At 48.2% G+C, this 14,408-nt stretch overlaps 1 protein-coding gene across 3 annotated transcripts in view; it reads right to left on the reverse strand.

Moving 5' to 3' along the window:
* The window catches only part of PLXNA4 (plexin A4), a 382,796-nt gene that overhangs the window by 202,158 nt on the left and 166,230 nt on the right, over positions 1 to 14,408 (reverse strand). The window contains exon 5 of one of the 3 annotated variants that reach the window (XM_007455357.1): positions 9,464 to 9,474. The exons of the other annotated variants lie outside the window; for them this stretch is intronic. Within the exon in view, the coding sequence (XP_007455419.1) occupies positions 9,464 to 9,474 (11 nt within the window). The remainder of the gene's footprint in view (positions 1 to 9,463; positions 9,475 to 14,408) is intronic. 3 annotated transcript variants of the gene reach the window in all.

A 14,408-nucleotide genomic window follows, 5' to 3' on the forward strand; every position in this document is an offset into this window, starting at 1 on the left:
CCACAAAAAAAAAAAAAAAAAAAAAAGTGAAGGCTGGATTCTGTGCTACAGGGGGTATGTCAGGGCATCAGCTTCAGTGCACGCTGCACCCACCGCCTGCCGTGAGGGATAAATACAGCACTTCATCCTCTGAGTCGTGCTGCTGGCAGCACCTATTGCGGGAGATGGGCGTTCTCGCTCCCGTTTTCAGTATAATAAAGCCCTTCACTGCTGCGTCCCGCTGAGAAGGAAGGCTCCTTCCTCGTGGCTGTGGGTGGACAGCACAGCCTTCAGTGGGCAATGGCTTTTCATCGAGCGGATGCCCCTCCTCTGGGAGGGTCTGCGTAGAGACACACTCACATTCTCTCCTGGGCCACCAACTGCCCATTCTTCTGTGATGGCTGACTCTAGGGTCAGAGAGAAGGGCATGGACCAGAACTGGATCTTCTCTGAATACCACAATGACCATCGCGAGCTAGCTGTGCAAACTGACACAGGTGACGGTGATCAGAGTTACTACATGCACTCTTCCATGTCACGTTCACGACAACTCTAAGAGGTAGAGACCATTGCAGATGAGGAGAAGTTGTCTTTAATGAAGACCTAACCATGGAGGATGCCACACCTGGCCAGAGATCCTCATGGTCTTGTTTCCAGGGGAAGCTCGGTTTGGTTTCTCCAAGGCCATGGCTCTCAAGGGGTGGGCCCGGGGCTGGCAGCGTCAGCATCACTTGGTTTGTTCAAAATGCAAATTCTCAGGCCCCCTCCGAGACCAGATTCAGGAACTCTTGAGGTGGAGCCAGCAGTGCCTGTTGTAACGAGTCCTCCAGGTGATGCTGAGGCTCACTCAGGTTTGGGAACTTCACTCAAGGGATACCTATTATCAGCCCATATAAGAAACCTCCAGGCAGAGTATAAATGCCCCTGCTCTGCCCCTCTCCACAGGTGGAGTCTGTCCCTTGAACTCAGCTCCAACCTTACCCTTCTAACACTCACCTCAAACCCACTGTGGAGTCTCCCCTGTAATCTTCGGGAAGCCACCGCCATCATGTCCTCGCCCCACGCCTGACACTGACTCTTGGTGTACTTTTAAGTCTTTTTTGTGTGTATTTCCCCTCTTACATAAGGAAATGGTGAGTTCCTCCTGTTGCATCCCTACAAAATTCTGCCCAAGGGAGATCAGCCCCATGCCTGCCTTTCCCCCTGCTGTTGGCCCCATGCCCCCGGAATCCAGTGACGTCACACACTGCCTTGATGGAAACCAGAGAGAACTGGTTAAGCACAACCCTTAATTGTGGCAGCATTGCCAGAGAGCCCGGAGCCAGTGCCAGCTACTTTGCCTCGTTTGCATCACTGGCCTCCAGCTCCATGGGTTGTTTTTAACTAGCAGAATAATGACAATTCAAAGCCCTCTGCACCAGCCATTCTCAAGGGATCGCAGGGCATGTAGATAAAAATGGGTTGGCTCCTGGCCTCTGGATGCTCTCTGGAAATTTGGGGATACTGACAGATGAGTGGGGTCCCGCCCAGGAACCAGAGTTCCCAGGTTCTAGTCCCGCTTTATTCAGTGACCTTGACCCAGTGGCTCTGAGTCCTGTGATGAAGATTTTCTGTTTACAAAATTGGGAGGATTCCATCATTCATTCAACAGGTATTTTTTGACCTTATGGGAAGCCGGATGCCGTGCTGGGCATTGGGTACGAATAATGTAAACGAGACCTAACTCTTCTCAGGGGTGCTTTGCATTGTGTGTTAAGGGCTACAGCTGAAATCCAGAAAGTGGGTACCCAGAGAGGCAAGCGGATGGGTCACAGAGCAGATGCCCCTGAGCTGATTCTTACGGAATGAGGGAGTCTTCTGCAGATAGAATAAGAGGGAACAGTCTAGTTTAGAGAACAGCATGTGCAAAAACTAGAGGTGGGAAGGACCTGCAGTGTTTGGGAGACAGTGTAACTGGGCAGAGAACATTGGAGGGGGTGGTGGAAAGAAAAAGAAGCCCAGGGCAGGAAGAGGCCTCAGCAGTGCTGGCCACCTCCCATCGGGGGGCCTCTGGGACGCCAGCAGGAGTTTCATCGATTGTTTCACAGTGGCAGAGTAACCACCAGAATGAAGCTTTCATGCTTTTTCAGTAATCACCACTCAGAGTGAAATATAACCCACTTACCAATGAATGATTCAGAAGGGACAGGAATGGAGAAAGGGGAGAAAAGGCCCACAGTCCTTAAAAATAAAATGTGCCTTCTGCCCTGTGCAGCCCTGGGTCTTCCCTATAGCACAATTCAAAACGTGAAAAGTGTTAAGAAGCTGGTACGTTGGGGAGGCCCACTGGAGACCCTTTCCGTTTCAAATTGTGCCTGTGCACGGCTGTGAGGAGGTGAGTGGCCCAAACTGAGCCCCTTAGTTGAATGATACAGTGGGCCGGGGGCTTAGCGCCTACCGTGAGCTGTGGATCTGATCTGGGTCATGAGTCGACGGGGCTCACAGGGATGGGTGTGACCGAGACCACACAGCACCATTAACCCTGGCAGTCACCTTGCCAATGACCCAGTGCACCTTGCCTCCCTGCCCATCACCAGTGCAGTCCAAGACACCTGTCATAGGAGTTGCAGGTGGTACTTAAGCGTATAAGAATTTTTTTTTTTTTTTTAATAAAGGGGAAGGGCAACCAAGGGCAGTGACAGAACAAAGCTGCTCCCTTCACTGTGATTCCCCCGGTCACCTTTGACTTATGAATTGCTGCCTGGGTCTCAGGATCCATCAGTCATTTTCCAGGGTTCAAGGCTCCACGCATGTCAAGACAGAGCAGAGATGGGGGTGTGACAGCGTGAGGAGGGGGTCAACCCTGGCAGGAGCAGCAACATCCCGGCCATGGTAATGAGAAGCTTTGTTCTGCATCACCTGGCTGTATGATAACAGCCGGAATTAATATAACCACAAATTAATAGCACAGAAGAGCAATCGGGAGACAGAGATACATTCCTAATGGATTCAACTGAGAGCTGAGGGAAGATGGATATGGGAGCCTCTCCTGGCCCCGGGCCCTGAACTGGCTGTGGGGCCACAACCCCCCTGCACACACCTCACCTTTGCCAAAGACAGCGCCTGCCTCTGCTACGAGTTCACGGGGCCTGCAGCCCCCTGTTCCCTGCCCTCACCCCTCCCGCTCCGAGTCGCGGGCCTGAGAAGGGGAGAGATGCACTGCTCAGCTGCTGGGGGACCTGTCCGTGTCCGAGTCTGGCGCATGTCACTCCCCAGCGGAGGTGAGAGGATGCCTTGCAATCACCTTTCCCAGATCCTGCAGTTATGGAGAGTTGTCGGGAGAAATTTTCTATTAGGGCCAAGTGAGCTGCTCACTCAGCCACTAAATCTAATAATAACAATGATAAAAGTAATCACCTCAAGTTTACAGTGTCTCTCTCATCATAATAGTGCGAGGCCATTGCTCGCAGCCTCTCCTTCCATGCCTCCCTTCAGGGGGCCCAAAGCACCAGCGCCCCCATCTCCCCAGCCCAAGCACCACTGTTGGAAGAGGTGACAGCAAAACCAGGAGTCGCCCATGTGCCTCAAACAATGCACAGCAAGGGTCCCACGGGGGCGAGAGCTAGTTCCTATAGGAGAACAAGCAGTGCCACAAGAGCCAGTAGTGACAGTCAAGGATCCCTGGGAGAGTGGAAGGAACTCCTGGGTGTCGAGATCTGGGTTCTGGACTCTGCTCAGCCACAGAATTCGGGCAACCCTGGGGAAGACACTGAACTTCAAAGGGCAGTAGGTTCATCTTCTGTATAAACAGACATAGATGGCTCCTAATCTCCCTTCAAGCACTCACATCTTGTCAATAATAAGTTAATTGTTAATCAAAGGAACATTCCCAAAGCCTCTGGAATCCCTGATTCATCCCTCTGCCTTCATGTACCTGCAAAGGGAGTGGAAGGAAACCATGTGTCCAGCTCAGGTGTAGAAAAGACGTCACAGTTCTTTGCACGTGACTGAGACTCTCAGGCCAGAGAATGGATGTTCTTATTGTTTAAGTTGAAACTGGCTGATGCCTTGCCTGGGACACAGTCTTTTCCTAGTCCTTTCCTGGGGCCTGGTCAGCTCTGAAAGTAGGAAGGAAAGCCAATGGGAAGGGGAAGCATCATCTACGGTAAGTGTGCCCAATTCTTACCTGAGGAGCTGGGATTTCTAAATTCCTCACTGGGAGAATTTAATCAAGGATCATTACATGAAGGGCAGTCAGATTTCTATAACCAAGTAAGAGAAATGGTGTCAACTGGTATTCAGACAGGACAGCAGGGAAGAACTTGCCAGAAGTGAGGAGTGTTCATGAAACCAGGACAGGCTTTTGCCAACAGAGGTTAGGCATTTCCCTTCTGAGATCTCTGCATCCTGGGTGGCTCCCACTGGTTCAGAGAGCTTGGAGGGAAGTCAGAGCAGAAGGGATAGGGCTAGGCTACCATCACCCTTTTTCCAGCTTTCCTCTCTCTCTTTTTTTAAAAATCATTTAATTAATTTATGGCTGCATTGGGTCTTCACCGTTGGGTCTTCGTCGCCGTGTGCAGGCTTTGTCTAGTTGCGGCGAACAGGGGCTACTCTTTGTTGCGGTGCATGGGCTTCTCATTGCGGTGGCTTCTCGTTGCGGAGCACGGGCTCTAGGCACGCGGGCTTCAGCAGTTGTGGCACTCGGGCTCAGTAGTTGTGGCTCGCGGGCTCCAGAGCGCAGGCTCAGTAGTTGCGCTGCACAGGCTTAGTTGCTCCGCGGCATGTGGGATCTTCCTGGACCAGGGCTCGAACCCGTGTCCCCTGCATTGGCAGGCAGATTCTTAACCACTGAGCCACCAAGGAAGTCCCTCTCCAGCTTTTTCTTTAAGACTTACAATCAGAAATACATTTCAACCCAGGACACACACACACTTATAGACAACAGAAGGAAAAGTTCCATTTATATGTGACATGCATTCCGATATTTTTCCATTTTTAACGGTACAATGCTGGTTACGACCCACTAAATTGCTTTCGTGACACATTAATGGGTACCACTCCACAATCTAAAAGTCATCAGATTTGATGATCTCAAAAGGACATGACTGGTTTCCACTTCTGGGTTCAAAAGCAGGATAGGCAGCCGTCCTCTTCATCTGCTTGTTCCTCCACAACAGCCTTCCCTGGGCATGACTGGCCGGGGGGAGTTTGTGGGGAGGGGTCTCCGGCACCGGCTTGTTAGCGGCATTCCCGGCCTGATGCCCATTAGACAACGTGTGTGTGCAGAGTGATAATGGGTTGCCCTAGCTCCGTCCCATCCTGCACCTGCCCCCAGCCCTGAGCTGCTACTCCCCTGGATGTTCAGCGAGGAGGAAGGAGAGGGAAGCTGGGGAGGCAGGAAGGTAGCACCAAGGTTACCGCAGGGTAACGCAGGCAAGGGCGATGGCCAGGGGAGCCTGTGAAGGGGAGGCTTCAGACATCCCCCCATCCCCCCCAATGCCTCGCTGGCTCCTGCTGCTAACAGCCCCGCTGGGAGGGCAGGTGTGGCTGGAGTGGCCCCGGGCTGTCTAATTGTGCCTGGTACTCAGCTGCGGAGGGCCGTGTCCACTGTGGGGATCCTCAAGGAGGTGCCTGGGCTTGGAGGGGGGCCTCCCACGCCAGGGCGGGACTGCCGAGAGGGGAGAGGCGAGGCTTGCGGGGGCCCTGGGAGAAAGCACCTCTCCCCCTTGGTGAGCAGGCTCAGCTCAGGGGCCCACTTCCCAGGGGTCCGGTGGGGACTTGCTAGGGAGACACGGTCCCAGGCCTTGCCACTGTCTGTGCCTTGTCCCACAAGCCCTGACGGCAGTGCTTGGCAGGAAAACAGTTGTTGACACAGCGCAAAACTCATTGCAACTTCCACCCCTCCGATCCTTCCTGCGCAGAGAGAACCTAACTCCCTCTTCAGGGTCCTGGAAGACCTTAGTCTTCCCTGTTTACAAGGTGCTTTGAGCACAGCTGTGTATACATATTTAGCCACTGTTGTGACACTAAATAAGTGCATTAAATAACTGTGATGATTTTATAACATCTGTAACTTTCTTTTTCACACTATGTAGCGTCTATTTAATGGAATTCTTGTGGCTCGGTGTGAACTATTTCAGTGGTAGGGAGTAGAAGGCATTCCTCTCTCCCTCCCTCCCTCCCTCCCTCCCTTCCTCCCTTCCTTCCTTCCTTCTTTCCTTCCTCCCTCCCTCCCTCCCTTCCTTCCTTCCCCAAAGAACAAATTCAGCGGTTATATTTTAAAAGAGGTAGATCTTTTGCTAAGAATTGTTCTCTGCTGCTTTATGAGATTTCCGCTTCCTTTAGAAAGTGACACCTCAGATTCTGTGGCCTGATTGCAAACAGTGAGGAAATCTAGATTAAGGTATCACTCATTGTATCAGAGCCAGAATCAGGAGTGGACTTTGTGGGTTAAGCAAGAGGGAATGGGAGCCTTTAGCCCTTCTCCTTCATGTGTATAGACGTTGGGTTAGAGAAGAAACACTTCCAGGTATTCCTTCAACCCCTGCTCAGAGACGGCACTACCCAGTGCCTGGGACATTAGGACTGAATGGGAATAGAACAGGTGGCTCTCACTGGAGTCTAATTTTCTGATTGTAAAATAAGCCAGACTACGAAACACCTTAATAAAAAAAATGCAGTCCTGTTTGTTGTTTCTGTTGTTCTGTTTACCAGGTCTTTCTATTAACCAGAATATCTGCACGTTTACATTGATGGGTTGATGTTTGGGATGATTTCTCTAGCACTGTAAAAATCTTGACTGATTCCAGATAATTTAAAAATATATATATTCTCTTCAGCAAAGTTTCACTGTAAAGGAAAACCTGTTGCTTCTCTTTAATCTTTTGAAAATTCCTCACACCTTGCCCCAGATCTGTGCTTCAGTAGTGACTCACGATATTTCAAAACCTCAACCTTATTCCCAAAGCACAGTCTTCATAAATAAGAGGTTGTCTCCAGCACCCTCCACAGCGACAACGAGCTTTATCAGAAGTGAGGACTGGGGATGATTAACAATAGGAATATTTTCAGTCTGGTGGAAGAACACTAAATGCACAGTGTTCCCTTTGCTATATAATAAGGGGCTTCGTTTACTGATTGCTAAAATCGCCAAGATGTAATCATTCTCTCATGTTGTGAGTCAGGAGCTTGCATTCTCCTGCGGAGGGTGTTCATTCCCAACTCCCGCCCTCCTCGCCCCACTGCCCCAAAGCACTTGAGTTAATTCTCCTTAAATGAGTCAGCCTTGTTGGGTGGTTTTCAAATACTTCCATTCTGGAGCTTCCTGAGCCAAAATAGAAACTTTTTTTTCTTTTAGCATTAAAGCTCAAGCCACCCTATATATTAAATTTTAAATTGATGAGTTCTGACATAATCCACGAAATGATGAGTTTCAACTCAGGAAACAAAGATCTCGTTGTTTGTTCTTCTCTCATCCAAACCATCAGAGAATATGAATGTGTGGCATCTCAGTGCTCCCAGAGCTCTTCTAAGGGCAAAGGAAATTCCAGAAAACAAGCTCCAAAGCAAAGAGAGGAATCAACAGAGGAATAAAACTGCTGACCCAGGCACCTGAATTGGTCAGTCTTTATCTGTGTGGTCTCCTTCTCTCGAGACCTTTCCCTCCCATTCTAGGAGGCAATCAGGGGCCTGCTGGTGGCATGTTCCACCCAACACATGCCACTTGGCGAGACCAATGGGAGTTGTTGGGCTCCTGTCTGCTGAGAGAGAACAATGAAGTCACTGGAAGAGAGATAAGCGGCCTCCCAGCCCCGGGGAGAAGTTGCCGGACCTTTTGGAGGAATGATAGTGCGGCCGCCACATTCTTTGTCATCTGCTTGCCCTGCCATTGGCGGTGGGACCCAAGGACCCAGCAGAGAAGGATAACGGGGAAAGCCATATTCTTGTGAAAATAGCTTCTGCTCTCCGGAGTTTTCTAGTCCACACCAACTCTGTTTCGGATTTAAGATTGAATTAGCTTCGTTAGTAGTATAAATAAGAGTGCTAATAGCTTTGCTTCGTTCAGAGTGACTGATGGCATGCCTCCCAATGAGCTAATGGCTTTCATCACATTCCACTCTAGGTCCTCAGCATCTGATCCAGGAGGCACCTATTTTTGTTGTGGATTTTCCAGAATAATCCTTCCAAAGTTCCCAGATTGTATGTCCTGACTTGGGGGTTCAGAAAGCATGTGCACTATTACCTGTGTACCCTTCATCCCTTCCCGTTTGGTAATCAGTCTGATTTCAAAACCCCAAGTGTGCTGGCTTTCTCACGCCTCCAGAGAGATTCTGGAACAGAGAGATTTCCCTGGCAAGAAGGGAGAAGAGGAAGGGACACTAAGTAAGCACCTACTATGCTCCAGGAGCTTATCTCCCAGGAACCTCAGAGGGTGGCCATTACTATCCCACTTTACAGGGGAAGAAACTGAGGTCAGAGATGCAGGAGCCAATAGCTGGCAAAGCTGGGAATTGAACACAGCACATTCAGACTGCAACGCTCTCCTCACCAAAATGTGCTGTTTTTCAGCAGAACAGCTGAGCACCTGGTTGCTTTCTCACTGTCCTGTGAACGTTCCTTCTGACTCCCTGACCAAAATATATACCCAGTGAGGGCAGCAGCCAAGCCTCTGCTGACCAATTAACTAACTCCTATAAGTTATGAAAGTTAAAAACCAATTAGAGCAGCCACTTTGCTTCTGCGAGGACTTGGTTTCCGACCACTGCTAGCTTCCCGCTCTGACTCCCATCACACCCAGGAAATTTGGGACGTGGCGCCAACAAAAGCTGCCTCTCTCAATACACTCTGCTGTTGTAATAACAAACCATAAAATTAACTAAATTTCACCACGGTGTAATGTGCAGCATAAAAGCGGTAGCAGTGTGTCTGCAGGGCAAGGGAACATTCCATTGAAATCAGTTTCTCTTTATTGCATTGCCAACAGTTAACAATTTCTCCCCTCTAAAGGCAGGGAGAACAGCATGAGCAAAAAGAATGGACAGCTGCAAGTGTGCTGCAGCTACCTGCACATGTATGCAGCCATGGGCGATGTGGAAAGAGAAAGTGATGAGGGTCACGTGCACATGTTCTCTCTCTCTCACACACACACACACACACACACACACACACACACACACACACGCTTTCCATGTCCACACATGTCCCCTGGCTGTGGAAGCACATATGACTGTGCAATGAACGCCCAGAGGCACATGCAGAAATACACAGCTGAAACAGTACATACACACCTGTGATGTACACATCATACTTGCTCAACACAGGTGTACAAATGGACAGCCCTATGCAGAGGGATGAGTTTTATTCTCTTTTCAAAAGGTCACCAGTCACCACCTTGGAGAATTCCGCAATTAGCTGCACCCCAGTAGTAGCAAGTTCGGCCCATTTTCCAAGTAACAATGTTTAAAAGCCGGAATGCTCTCTTCCTGACCTATTGCTAAGAAAAGACAGCCAAGGCAGCTTCCACGGTTTCGGCAGGCTTGGCTTGATCCAAAATGACACAACCAGGGCTGTTTAGCAGAGAGCAGAAAACAATGAGCCTCGGGGATACGAGCTCTGCTTGGAACATATTTCCAGGAGGGGTAAACGTGCCTTTGCTCACTAAAGGGGCTTCCCTTGCACTTTGCGGGAAAACAGAAAGCTCTGCCAGCAGCTGCATGAGTCTGCGGCTGATAGGATCTGCCTTTGATGAGTTCACAGGGTCAGGAAGTTCTCCTGACTATCTGCCCGAAGTCCTTCCTGGCGCAGTTTAAGTCCATTTCCTCTCGTGGGGAGGGAAAACATCTGCTCATCACACAGTCTATGTATACACTGTAGAAACCTGTTACTTCTCCACCTCTCAAATGGCTAGGTCCTCTCTGAAAGTCACAAACACCTTCAGCCGCCACTCGTCTTACATCCCAGCTGTGCACTGTGGCGAGGGCAAGTTCTTCAAACGTCCCATGTCTGGTCTGCAAGGACCACAGGATTGAAGGCTACTGTGTGCCTTGGGGAAAGAGCACTGAACTGGGATTCAGGAGGGCTGGCTCCACGCCAGTTGTGCTACCAGCCCAGGAGCCTGGACAGATTCAAATTCCTCTCGGCCTCTAAATGAAGCAGAGAGCCTTTAGTGGGTCAGGGAGGCCCCTTCAAACGCTGTGACCCCCAAATGTTTTGAAATCCACTGGCAAAAGGCAGTTGTCGATCCCCCTTTTATGGAAAACAGCATAAAAAAAGAGAGAGAGAGAATACCTTCTGATGGTGTCAAAGCCAGCCAGCTATTAAGTCTGGATGAAATGTAACTGTTAAGAACGACTTGCTCCACGCTTTCAGGACAAATTGTCTTAAAAATGCTGCCAGTGCAGTAATCACTCAGATATCTACACAGTGATTAACATCCTCACCTCCAAATCACATGAGGATGTTCTATAGACAGTCAGATATCCTTTTAGTCTAGCCGTGGAATGTCTCATAATGTTCAACATTCAACAAATAATTCCATAGTGACCACACTGTAAATACTGGGGCATGGGGGACATTCTGGCTCTGGGAAGACAACGCTGAATAAGATCTGCTCTTAGATAAAAACTGCGGAAACTGGTGACCCCAGCTACCCACTTCCCTCATCTGGCACTCAGCTCCCATCCTCTGGACAAGAAAATAGTTCTTTTCTTCCCCAAGAAGACACATTTCTGGGCCCCAAACAGCATCCTAAAGTGCCACTTGGATGTTGGGCTGTCCACATGCCAAACGAGGGAGGAAGGATGGCTCACATCACTGTTCTCCGAATGACAGTGACCACACATCGCTGTTTTCCATTGCCAGACCACTTCCCGGGGCTGCAATGACTGAAGAGGAGAAATGGAAACCCAGGGATCCTTCCATGATGAGACATGGCTTCCCCCATTTAGAATGTCGAGACGCCCAGGAAAGAGCAGGACCCACACGGGCTCTGTTCTGGTGCAGGTGATTACTCAGCTAGTAAAGACAGAGTGAGTGGCATCCTTGCCATGTCATAGACCAGACAAACTGAGACACAGTGAGAGAAAGTGATTAACACCTGGAATCACAGAATGTTAAAGCTGGGCTAGAGGTTGGGAATCTCCTACCCACACAATACTCTGTAAGTGAAAATTCTGAGGTCAGAAATATAACTTATTCTCTACTGCCCAATCCCCAATCTGAAGTGTCCTATGTCCAAAAAACATGAACATTTATCTCATGAAATAGTTTCTCAGCTTACACTTAATATCAGTTCTCAATCACGTACTCCACAGCTCAACTTTCCATGTTTTGTCCCGTGAAAAGATCTGTTTTACTAAAACCATTGAACTAGAGATTCCTTCCATTCTTCCTTTCACAAACATTTATTGTGTACATACCATATGCAAGGCATTGAAAGAAAAGGAAAAAGTGTTCCATCTTGTGAAAAGCCGCAATTATGAATGTATTTGCTCACATATAAATAAATAAACCTTAATAATATAGCTCTCCTCTCCCTCTCTCTCTCCCCCTTTGTCTCTCCCCTCCACCCCACCCCCACTTTGGATACAATAATTGGAACTGATTAGACCTGAGTTTTCCATCTTTTTAGGTTAGGACAGAACACTCAAGGGCCCCTACACTTGGTCTGGGTGTTGAATTACATTCCATGCCTGCATTCAGGACTTACTGGGACAGGACTAGCGCCTCCAGTGATTCTTATCTGAAAGGACCTAGCATAGAAGCTGAACCTAATAATGAAGTCTTTTCACCAAAGACCCTGTAGTGTACAAGCACATCATATATGATAAACAACACGGACAAGAACTGGAAATACTCAGCTCCTCTGCCTGGCTAGAGCAGCGGAACGGTGATCGAATGGAATTCCGGACCCTACAGATGCCAGGGGGATTTTTTCACTCCCTAGGTCTTGTCCACAACTTTTGCTCTTAACCACCTCCACAGTGAGTCTGTAGTACAGCTAAGATTGAGAACTCAGTGGATTCCATTCAGAGCCTTTAGTGGCCTGGTTGAGCTTAAAGGGTTGAGCATCCAAGGAAAGTCACACCACACACTTTCTCTCTCACCTATCTTCACTATATTAATGAATCAAAATTGGCTAAAAATGAATTTCATGGACTGGTCTGAAGGGAAGAAAGAAGAAGGAGAGATGATGCTAAGAAGCCCATATGGAAAGAGCAGAGGGCACTGTTGCTAGGCAACCAAACTGGTCCACCAGAGAAGGGATGTAGAAGAGCCTCAGATAGTTCTGAGCATCAGCTGGTGGGACCTCCAGGTTCTTCTTCACTGTCTATCTCCCTGTCCCTGTCTCCACAACAGGTGACCTACTGATTGACTGTACTCCAAGGACAGCTCTGCTCAGTGAAGAGAGGCAGAAAAGAGGGGCATAAAGAAGCATGGGAGGGATATGCATAAAATGGATAAGTAATAAGAACCTGCTGTATAAAAAAATAAATAAAATACAATTCAAAAATTGATAATAATAAAAAAAAAAGAAGCATGGGAGGAGACAGAAGAGATGGGAAGGCACACCAAAGAATCAAGAAATTGAAAGCAATAAAAGATCTCTTCCATAGTATCACCCCTTCAGTGATACTTCACCCAGTTTTCTGCCCAGGTTCGTAACTCATTCTGCAGAATCCACGGTAGTTGCACACAGACAGCGAGATCCAGTCTTGGAGGAAGTGGTAGGACATATCAAGGAGCACGAGGATAAGTCCGTGCGAAGGACGAGACAGCAGGTGTCTGAGTGCTGTGTGTAAGTTGTCTTTGGAATATGTCACACATTTTCTCAGCAGTTTTGCTGCTTTGCCTGCACTTCTTATTTTCCATGTGTGTCTCTTTGAAGAAAGACAGTTCATATTGGGTAGGGACTCAACCCTAGCCAGGGCCCCTCCGCTGAGACAATGGCTGTTAAGTGTTGGTAGAACCCACATCCCTCATCAGCACCGAATTACATCTGAGCACAACTGGGCATTAATTTACCAGCACTGGACAAGTCACTGGAATGGAAAGGACACAACAACAACATGAAGCTCTCTCTAATCAGGCCTCGGGTCCTGCAGCCTTTAACATGCCATGTATTTCACTTAATCTGAGGCACCAATTGTACGGTACAACACTGTAATTTTACATATTACTAAGAAAGGAAAAAATGCTGGCAATTAATACTAGTGCAACACATTGATTGTAAGATGTATTCTGTTCGGAGATGTTAAAACGTGAAGGAAAATGTGTGTCTTAAAACTGTTAAAATACAGTAAAATCTAAAGCCCTGAAGATGGCATTCAAGCCCTTTGCAGAATGGTCCCAATCAACAGTCCAGCCTCAGGCCCTGGTCCCCCTTGGAGGACCAGTGCTCCAGCCAGATTTTCCTTCATTCATTCACATGCTCACCCCCGCTTGGTTCTGGGTCTGGTTGATGCTGCTTCTTTTGCCTGGAAGGCAGCCTCTCGGCCCAGCTTCGCACGTGCCTGGGCCAGTCCTCACACTTTGATTCATTTTCATTATGGCCCTGACGCCATCCCTCACAGCACAGTTCTGGGGATTCCAGGGTCTGGTCCTTTTTCTGGCTTATGAGCTCCTTGAGGAAGATCAACCAACCACAGTTAACATTTACTGAGTATTTACTACGTGCCAGATAATACAAGCATTTACTATATACATTTTACACGCAAGTGGGTGCTGTTGTTATCTAATGAGGGAGACAAGATGTAAATGGTAACACTGCCAAATTCACATAAGCTATCGACTAAATATATCACTTCGTCAAAATGGGATTCTTGGAACCCAGGTCTGGGTGACACCATTGCCCCATTTGTAATCATTTGCGTCTTAGTGGCCTGAGCCTCAGCATCATGTAGGCATGAAGGAATCCTCAGTAAATGCATGTGGCATGAATGAATGAATCCATCCATCGTGGATTTGTTCCTCTGGCATCGATGTGGCTTTGAGGAAACCAGCTAGTCTTGCTCTGCCCCTTACTGTCCCTCTTCCCCATAACATCAGAAAAATCGTTCCTGCCATTAAGGAATTTATGATTATAAATAGGACAAAGCCTTTAAGACGTTACTGAAAGCTAAAGAAAAAGGCAACTCGATGAAAATAGTAACACGGATCAAGGTACGAATAACGACGCCAATAATAACAATGGAATTCACAAGCCATCGTAATATACTTAGGCAAACAAAGGTTCTGTGAATATAATGAGTTACAAACAGAGTCATCTTGGCTACAAAATAAGAAGCTTCTGTGATTGTTGCTGTTATTATAAATTAAGCCGGGCTTTAAAATTTCATGCTATCGACGAGTGTGGGTTTTAATACACTTGAGAGCACAACGAAAGCAAGACTCCCGCTTCCTATTTCTCAGGTTCAGGGATTTGGGGGCACAGATGCAAGGCCAGCATTCCT

Source organism: Lipotes vexillifer, unplaced genomic scaffold (assembly GCF_000442215.2).
Source record: "Lipotes vexillifer unplaced genomic scaffold, Lipotes_vexillifer_v1.1 scaffold687, whole genome shotgun sequence".
Lineage (NCBI taxonomy): Eukaryota > Metazoa > Chordata > Mammalia > Artiodactyla > Lipotidae > Lipotes > Lipotes vexillifer.